At 35.9% G+C, this 10,425-nt stretch overlaps 1 protein-coding gene across 1 annotated transcript in view; it reads left to right on the forward strand.

Moving 5' to 3' along the window:
• Positions 1-10,425, forward strand: part of LOC117104059 (transient receptor potential cation channel subfamily M member-like 2) — a 54,317-nt gene that overhangs the window by 8,895 nt on the left and 34,997 nt on the right. The window contains exons 10-12 of the mRNA XM_033244715.1: positions 3,661-3,886; positions 9,568-9,687; positions 9,886-9,992. Coding sequence (XP_033100606.1) covers positions 3,661-3,886; positions 9,568-9,687; positions 9,886-9,992 — 453 coding nt within the window. The remainder of the gene's footprint in view (positions 1-3,660; positions 3,887-9,567; positions 9,688-9,885; positions 9,993-10,425) is intronic.

Here is a 10,425-nt window from a genome sequence, read left to right on the forward strand (position 1 = left end):
GGTAACAATAATAATATCAGCAAAAATTTAAACAATACATAATGTTAATGCTAAGGCTACTAATTAATATTAAAACTAACGGTAATAAAAACAACAATAATAATAACAATGACACCAATAATAACAGCAATATTATTGTGGCCGAGTTGACTTGTGGCAGAGTTAACTTGTGGCCGAGTTGACTTGTGGCCGAGTTGACTTGTGGCCGAGTTGACTGCAGCCGAACTTTTTGTGGCCGAGTTGATTTGTGGCCGAGTTGACTTGTGGCCGAGTTGACTGTGGCCGAGTTGACTTGTGGCCGAGTTGGATCGAATTCAAAAAATCGGCTTTATTATTCTAATTAGAGACTAAAAAGCGGATATAGGCTATGCTAGGTAGCTAGGTAGGCCATGGAAATCCCGGTCCAAAAAGTGGTCTTAGGTAATTAGAGTTAGACCTGTATTAATATTATTAAATTTCTTTTACCAAAAGAGCTCCATTTTCACCAAAATTTATATTGCCGTGAGGCAAATTGATATTGCCGTGGGCAAAAGTTTATATTGCCATGAACCAAATTGATATTGCCGTGGGCAAAAGTTTATATTGCCGTGAACCAAATTGATATTACCGTGGCCAAAAGTTTATATTGCCGTGAGGCAAATTGATATTGCCGTGTGCAAAAGTTTATATTGCCGTGAACCAAATTGATATTGTCGTGGCCAAAAGTTTATATTGCCGTGAGGCAAATTGATATTGCATGCCGTGGGCAAAAGTTTATATTGCCGTGAACCAAATGGATATTGCCGTGGCCAAAAGTTTATATTGCCGTAAGGCAAATTGATATTGCCGTAGGCAAAAGTTTATGTCGCTGTGAACGAAATTGATATTGCCGTGGGCAAAAGTTTATATTGCCGTGAGGCAAATTGACATTGCCGTGGGAAAAAGTTTATATTGCCGTGAACCAAATTGATATTCCCGTGGGCAAAAGTTTATATTGCCGTAAGGGAAATTGATATTGCCGTGGACAAAAGTTTATATTGCCGTGAACCAAATTGATATTGCCGTGGGCAAAAGTTTATATTGCCGTAAGGCAAATTGATATTGCCGTGGGCAAAAGTTTATATTGCCGTGAGCCAAATTCAAAAGTTTATATTGCCGTGAGCAAATTGATATTGCCATGAACTTATGGGCTACCGTAGCTGTGCGTAGGCTTAGTATTGTTTCTATTTATTGAGCAACACACACGATCGAATCGACGTCAAATCAACGCACATGGGAAAACCCCGAATTGGGTCGCATGAACCACGGAGGTTTGTTGTTCGTAAATAATTGCTAGATTATAATTACTGTCTGTTAATAAACGTAATTTAAGTTGGTATGTATTTCAATCATTAAATATATTACTGAATCACTGTGTTAACTTTTCAAAAACAGTGATTAGAGTTGGAAATACCTACCGTATTGCTTTCTTTTCAATCTTACTCACGTCGTGAAAACATACGACATGAGCAAGTCTACTGTATTTATTCCCGCTCTCGGCTCTCTGCATCCACCCCAACCAAGGACTTTTAACTATTACCAGGATAGGAACCGTCTAACTTGAAATAGCCTTATGTATGGAAGGCAATCACCGACAAAAATACAATTTTAGACAATAAACGTGCTTTCTCAAACAAACAACGTACATTTACGAATATACAATGTATTTTTAAAAATAAACAACATACTTTTACAAACAAAGAACGTTCTTTTTAAAACAAACAACGTATATTGCCAAACGATGTATTCTCTCAAACGAAGAACGTACATTGTGAAACGAAGAAGTTCCATGCCAAACAAACAATGTACATTGCCAAACGAACAACGTACTTTCCAAACGATGTAAAATGCCAAATGAACAACGGAATCGTCCATTATTTCAACGCGGTAATTGTAATTTCGCGCATCACTCGCTGAACTTGTCGACAAGATAACGCCCTCACCATCATTTATCAAGTTCTTGAGGATATTTCCCGTACGATTAAAATCGTAACGGTACTGGGTTTGGTCTACAGGAGCTCGTGTTTCGTACAGGTCATTCCATTCATAGAAAAAGCCTTTAATGGTGAAAGCGTACCTGTCATTAACCATAGTAGCCTAGGTCAATACATAACACCTTCTGTATACAATTTATTATGAGATTGAAAATGTTAATCTTATTATTGTAGTAGTGATACTATGTACACGTTTTAGTTATTGTTATTTATTCATTAACGTTATTATAATAATATTTAAATATAATGTATTGTTTAAGTATGAATTACTATGTCCATGTTAAATTTATCTTTCTATTAAAATTGTTTATTTAAATAATATAGTAATAGGCATAGCCGAGGTCTAGCCTAGACTAGCCTAGGCCTAAACAAATGACTATATGTGAGTGTATAAAATTATGAAAAATATGGGAAAAAAAAACCCCGCAAAATTGTGAAAGAATAAAGGAAGAAGGAAAAATAGGAAAGATATTTGGAGCGGCTGAAATATTATCCGAAAATATACAATAGTAGTCAATATGCTATTATTGCACTACATTTTTGTAAACAATTTTGGGCACTATTTTTTTTATAATTTTAAAATCCCTGCATTTAATCAGTTATAGATCCTTAGGATGAATGATAACCCCCAATTTTAATTACATATTCTGAAAGCAGATGAGTTGTAAATATGATTTTATAGATCATAATGACTGATCGGACATGGTGACGTCATCATATTGCCATCTGAATTCAAAGAAACTGAATTTTATCTATGACGTCATTTTTAAAAATACGCATTTGAGCGTATCTCGCTTATCCTTGATTGATCGTCTCCCAACTTTGAGTAGCCTAAGTTAAAGCTGAGAGACAATTCTCTTTCATATATGTGACTCCTTTTTACATTTTGATGACGTCATTATAATCAAAATAAATGTTTTTTCTTACCTCTCTTATCTTCCCTTCCTCAAACCTTTCATGACCCCATGTCATCCTAACCAGTCGTCATTTCTGAATCATATTCAGTGGGCGTAAACTTCAAGTCAAGGTTGAATGTCATGTACCTTAATTTTCTGTGCGCGCGTCATAGCGTGCGTACGCATGCGGCAAAATTAAAATATGCTTAAAATCATGCCTATTTTTAATTAGTTATAGCTCCTTAAGATGAAAGGTGACAAATTTCATTGTGCAACTACGTGTGACTGAGTGACAATCTTAAAAAAAAGGTCTAGGCCAGACCTATACAATTTATTTTGTAGTCATAGCCTAATCAATATTCATTTATAAAATATATATTTAAGAATTATAATAAAAAGGGGGTTCAAGTCTGTGGTGTTCAACTACTACTGGACTCTTCATCATAGGCTTGTCAGTGAAACCTACACCTGCATAATGAATAGTAACATACTAATTGAGCTTTGCCTGTCGCATCGCATATTTCAAGTCCACTCTGTTGATAATAACAAACTGCTAATAAATATTCATAAGTTTATTGCCGAATCAGGAAGGTGGTATTTTGAAACGATAGCGCCACTAATTGCCACTACCTCAAACGTCCAGGAAAAAAAATCGCAGCCGGCCCAACCACTGTCGCAACCCACATGAAACACTAACCTCAGTCTAAAAACATATTAATAATATAATATTCTTTGCTGTTCAATCTCACTAGTGAATTTGAAGACTACGCCATTGGAGTTCTGAATGAGTGTTACAAAAGTGATGAAGAGCGGACCTCTGCTATTCTGGTTCGGGAGCTTCCCCAGTGGGGACTTGCTACATGTTTGAGTTTGGCGTTCCATGGCAAGATGAAGAAGTTTGTCAGTCAGCAAGGAGTCCAGAATCTGTTGTCAGAAATCTGGATGGGAAAAATTTCAAAAGAAAATTCAATTTACAGAGTAAGTTTCATTTAAAGGAGCTTGAAAATGCAGAAAAATCTGAGGTCTTAAAAATTGTGCAAGATAAGCTTTTGTCTCCTTGTGAAGTACAAGTAGTGCATTTTGGAACATTAAAGGACATGTTTTACCGATTATATATAATATACAATTTAAGAACTGGTTTAGCATATTCAGTTACATAATATCCCAACTTTTCACGTCGCACCTTTAGGCTGCTACGATCAAGAGAAAACACACATTAAGAAACTGTAGGTGTAGGAATGGGAATTCCGAACTAATCAATGTTCAAGCGCAGTTACCAAAGAACATCCGTTAAATATATATAGAAAAAAAAAAACACGCAGTAAATATGCGCTTGGAAAGGCTAGACAGCCATTGAGCATGTGCACTGAGTAAGTGACGTTGTCGAGCCATGTCGAGCATGCGCAGTTATCAAAAAGAGTCTCAGGAACGAAACGCAGCGTCTGCGAAGAGGGTATGACATAGGAATGGGAAAAAATCGAACTTTTTTATGCAACAATTAAGCATGCACAACTCATGCTAACGCGATCGTGCATGGCAATAAAAATTGGAAATTCTGGTCGAGAAGCCTTGGCAATCGAATGCCTACAGTGCATCATAATCGTCAGAGAGAATTGTAATTAAATTATCGCAAACAACAGTTTATTTGGCTCTATCGTTGTCCGTACGTATGCATTGACAAGAATAGGCTAAGTCGTATTGTCTGGTGGAAAGGTACAGTGCTGTACGCTAAAGAGGATAGTGTACATATTATACTCTTCAGGGTGGGGGGATAGCCAGTCTGAAGCTCAATCATAAAAATCGGCTATGATGGAATTTATCTTTAACTCCTCCAACCCAGCCAGTTTTTTTTTTTAAATTGAATAGAAATAAATAATATAAAATATTAGAAAATGATAATATTATTATTAATAATAATAATAATAATAATAATAATAATAATAATAATAATAATAATAATAATAATTTCGACACTGTAGTATTTTGTTGGAAGTCCTCTATAGGCCTAATGTTGCCAAACTTACGAACAGAAAGAAGGAGTAAAATAAACTTAAACTTGATAAGGATTGATTTATTCATTGCTGTATTTAGGCCTGTAGCTGCAAACATGTTTTGTTGTTATATCAACAACATCATCAGTGCATATCAATTGCGTGATATTGTCTGACGATGTTGTTGGTATAACAACGAAACATGTTTGCAGCTACAAACAAAACATCCTTGCTAATGACACTACATAAAATGGGTCTTTTCAACCAGACCTACGATTATCTTTTCTTTGTTAACAAGAGTCATTATATCATATTATAATTTATGCTTATGTAAAGGATTGGATTGGATTGGATTTATTCGGTGTAAACACCAAGGATGACCCACGAAAGTCTAAAAGAAGACTTATCTCCAGTGGGGTCCTTCTGGTGGTGATTGGGCAGTACACCGGGAGACAACCCCCTACTCTTTTCCGAAGAGTACTGCGTTCTTTAACGTGCACATGGGTCATAATGCCCACGGGACCAACGGCTTAAACGTCTCATCCGAAGGACTTTAGCCTGGTTCTCACGAGAGCCCTAGTATCCGGATTGGGAGCTAACCGTTAGCTCTAACCGTTAGCACCTGCGTGAGAACGCCCGATCGGTTAGCGCTAACCGTTAGCAGTATTCGGATACGCTAACGGTTAGCAAGCGCTATCGGTTAGCAAGTTGAGGGCGTTTCTATCATCAACCAATCACACGTACGAGTTTACAATTTCCAGTTTCTTATTGGCCATTGATTCGATCATCATATTGTTGGTATCCGGATCGGGATTTTCTCACATGGACGCACGGCAGCTAACGGTTAGTAAGATCCGGATCCTGCTAACCGTTAGCTGCCGTGAGAACATAGCCAGTGTAGTACAAGAAAGTTAGCGTAAAATTTAGTGAAAGGTTGAAAAAATTGCAACAGAATTTATTTTACCACAGTGCATTTCTATACGGTGCCTATTTGAACATAATAAAAGTCTAGAAAATCCAGGTAGGGGAAATATGTGGAAATGCGTTTTATTCAAAATGGCCGATAAAATAAATAAAAATATGAGAAAAAAATCGTAAATAAATAATGAATAAACTTGTAATTTTTTAGATCGCCACTAAGGTTTTTAATATTAGCAACCAATGCATGTAGTACTTTATAGAATAATGCTAATATCTTATAAAAGCGGGCGCCAACTTGGATTTTAAAATGGCCACCATGTAAACATATATTTATCTTATATATCTCCGCTTCTGAACCACTTCAAATTATAATTCTTTTTTACTTTTTACTGTAAATATTTTACTTAAGCTCACAGAATTCGATTATTTTGATATGAAGTCATTATAGCAGCCATTTTAAAATCATTCGACTTCATTAGATCAATGTCATTTAGCAGCCATTTTAAATTTCTAGATAACCATCATGTAAAGCCTATATTAATGTTAAGAATGTGTATGTTTTATGTGTACTGTACATAGTAAACAATACAATTGTATAATTTCTGACATGATCAGGAGATTATAGTCATAAATAGGTCATTTAAGGTCATTCAATTATGTATAAGGCAAAAATATTGCATTCTTTCCTTGGCTTCGTAGATAACAGGAGCTATCAAAATATCCGTTTGATTTTATTATAGTAGAATGAATTTGTGTTCCTCAAGTCAACTTCCAATGATTGTACACCGTTTTTTCATATATATATAGAGAGAGAGAATACATCTTATAGATCTTTGGCAGTCTACTCACTTGCAATATTAGTGCTATATCAAAATGGTGACGTCGTTGGTAAAGATAGCAGGATCGAGCTATCGAAATATCCGTTTGATTTTATTATAGTTGAATGAATATGTGTTCCGCAAGTCAACTTTCAATGATTGTACACTGTTTTTTTTCATTGTTTTTACATTATATATATATATATATATATATTTTTATATATATATATTATATAAAAAAAATAAAAAAATTGAAAAACGTTTCGCCAGCCCTGTAATATTTATGTTATCGGGCATAAAATTGGCTTCATTACTAAGGCGTGTATTGCCTATGAAAGGCGTAAAGAATCTGCTTGATCACGGCTTAAAAAGTGAGGGCGTGATTTTCCAACTTCTCTCCCGGCGACAAACGCGCGACTATCAGCGTTACTAGAGCTGTCGCATGGCCTAAAATTATCTTGCTGCGAGAATACAACCGAATCGAATAAATTCCCTTCAGCAATTATATACCCTATGCTTCTAGAGATAACTAACTACCGTCTAATTTATTTTAATAATTCTAATGGGCAATATTACGTAAAATATTTCAGTAATAAACTCAACTACTTTCACGTTACACTTACGCGGCAACCCTGTTATGGTTAGACCATAGGTTGAAGTTTGCTCATTTCCTTACTGTTCTTTTTGAGTTTCACGCCTGGCAGCAGCAGAACGCAAAGTTGATGTTTAATAATCTACGACGCGACTGCCCCCAACGCAAACCATTGCGACTGCGTTTAACTCACACTGACCAAACGCGACAACAAATCGCGTCGAGCTGCGTCGTACGACGCTGTCTGAGTTGGTCTTAACCTTCAATCTCTAAAATTCGCACCCAGAATTCCTAGCGAAAATGTTGTCTTCTGTGTATTCTAAGAGGCAAAATTTTGTAACGGTGATCTCATGACGATTGTGTAGAGAGATTTTTTTGGCAGAACACACAAACACGATCTGTATCTGTTGTTTGATATGCGACGCATTGCTGCAATTTGTAGTGTGAGGAGATCGTTTAATAAAGTTTTTCCTATCAAATTTACACAGTGTATTATTATGCCAAAATGAAAATGATTTAAAATATGTTGTGATCATTAAAATTGCCAAGTTGTTCACTTATTATAAAAGCGTACCCGTCCTGCGTTGAAGGTGGGTGTGTAAGAATACGCACGACCATCTTTATAAAATCCACCTCTACATGCAACATCTATTAAACTCCAATGTACCGCACCCACATTTATTACAACATAGGTGGCACTCCCTGGTTTTACGATACGTCTTGTATTCTGTCTCTCCCATCTTTTTCCACTCCCACCTAAATGGGCCATGCTCCTATGCATTGTCACACACCTCACTATAGTTCCTTTACCTCTTGATACAAATTAGGTTCTTTTTCGCTTTCAATATTCATTCAGTTTTTTTAAGATCAATTAATGTTTAATATATTCTGCCTTAAAAAAAATATTCTCATACAGCAATTGATTAAGAGACAAGTATCATATGTGTAATACCCGATATTTTGTTTCACTGACATCATTGATTCGCAAACATAATGATGTTGCTTCCTACATTAAAATGCATGATTAGAAAGATAAGATGACCCAAATTTTCCAAAGATGCCTGAATGAATAAACAGATCGTCTGAGAAAATCATTTGCGCTATACATAAAACATGTTCACAGTGATAGGCCAATATATTGAAGATACAAAAACATGAACATGCTGAGTATGATAGTCTGCAACCGTGATTAACTTTGCTATATTCGTTTGTGATCTAATATTAATTGGACCCAAATGTTGACCTACTATTATACCATTTTTTTTTAAAGTGTTGCAGATTTTTTTCTAAAGTCAGAATATTCTTAAAGTACAGTATAATCATAGTTAATACCTGTCTCTTATACACATCTAGATGTGTATAAGAGACAGCTATATGTGTGTGTGGGGGGTGTGTGTTAATTATAGTATACATGTATTTGAGAAAAAGTGGTCAAACTAAGACCTACTGCTTTTATACGCTATAAGATATTCTAATTTTTGAATAACACCCCCCCCCCCCACCTTTTAATTGAAGCTGCCTGTACTACTATATAATAATACTATAACTACTTTCATTGTTAAATAAGAAATATTCAATTTGTTAAAAAATTACACATAGAAAATACCATAGAAAATTACAATTACAAATGGCTGCCTTTTAAAGTGTTCCTGGTGCATGTTGTTTCGAATGTGTGCATGACATTAATATTATTAACACTCAAACATTGACACCCGTACACTAGGATAGGAAGCATGATAGATTTCCAAATATGAGACTTAACATTTGTATACATTCCGATACATTGGAGCAAGTAAACAGCCTTTTAAAATTTCCTAACCCTATCCTGAACATGTTTTGATGATTTAGGATCACTTGATAGAAAAACACCAAGATAAGTTAAAGAGTCGGTAACTTTTAGATCACATTTTTTAAGAGACCAAGATGGATCTAGGGAAAGAGTGTTTTTTTTTTTACCAAAAATGGTACATGTGATTGCATGGGTTATCTGGTAGGCACTGGTCCTGTTCCTATGAAGATATGAGAACCAGCGCTGGGCCTGGCTAAACCTTGTATTTTAAAACAGGATTCTAGTCCAATTTTCCACAAAACTTCACTATCTGACACACTGGTGTGGTGTATCGGTAGATATGAATTAGGACAAAGTAGACAGCGTTCACCGGCAAAAAAGCGAATTACAAAGCTTGATTTCCATGAGTGTATATTGAACAAACCTAGTTCTCGACCAGATCACGATCTTAATCGTATAGTTATTTCCTTGTTAACAGAGTTAATGTTGCCCTGGAAGAATAACCAGGTAGTTTTTCCTCCAATGACGTGTTATTTTTGTATTGACAGTTAATCCTGTGTGCTGCTTTTCCACCTCTCACCATTTTTCTTATCAAATTCCGTGAAGATGAGAATTTAGTAAAGAGATTGGGCTCAAAACGCAAGAAAGCATCATCATACATCAAAGCAGTAAGTTTGAAATCATAAATTAGTATGATTCTGGTTAAAAATTATATATGAAAAGAAATTCAATGAATGTGGTAGATAATGATAATAGTGGTGTTGCTGTCAGTTATGGCAGTGCTGGTGCTACTGAAGACTGGTGGTGGTGGTGGTGATGATGATGTTGATAGTGATAATAGAGTTCATGTATTCTTTCTGTTTTAGAATAATTCAGAGGGTAGTGATCAACTCAGTGAAAGTTTTCGGATGGATTCAGGGTTGAAGATTCAAGGTTATAATGGTGCACAAGACAATCCTGAAAAACCAACTGGGTAAGCGGACAATGAATTGTATTGCATTGTATATGCATGCTTGGAGGTAGGAAAGAGCTGCTATAAGTATGATTCATCACCAGCAGGAGAGCAGAAGTGGAGGAGGTATGAGAACGGATCTATGCCAGATTGTCGAAATCCAGTTTGCCGAATGCCAGATTGCCAAGACCACTTTGCAGAATCCCAGTTTGCCGAATACCAGTTTGCCGACTCAAAAACCATGAATCCCAGTTTGCCGAAACCTAGTTTGCCAAAAGTCAATTAAAAGCAGTGAAACATTAACAGCAGTATTTTATTCACAATGGAGCACTCTCTTACTATGATGTATCTGTACGAATTGGTGACGCTCGCTGGCGCCATCGGAAAATCAGGGCGGGCCGCAAATTTTTTGAACGTAGGATAGTTTGGTAAAATCTCATGAGTTATTTATAAT

This window comes from Anneissia japonica, unplaced genomic scaffold (assembly GCF_011630105.1).
Source record: "Anneissia japonica isolate Jap-2015-1 unplaced genomic scaffold, ASM1163010v1 scaffold287778_len1315358_cov176, whole genome shotgun sequence".
NCBI lineage: Eukaryota > Metazoa > Echinodermata > Crinoidea > Comatulida > Comatulidae > Anneissia > Anneissia japonica.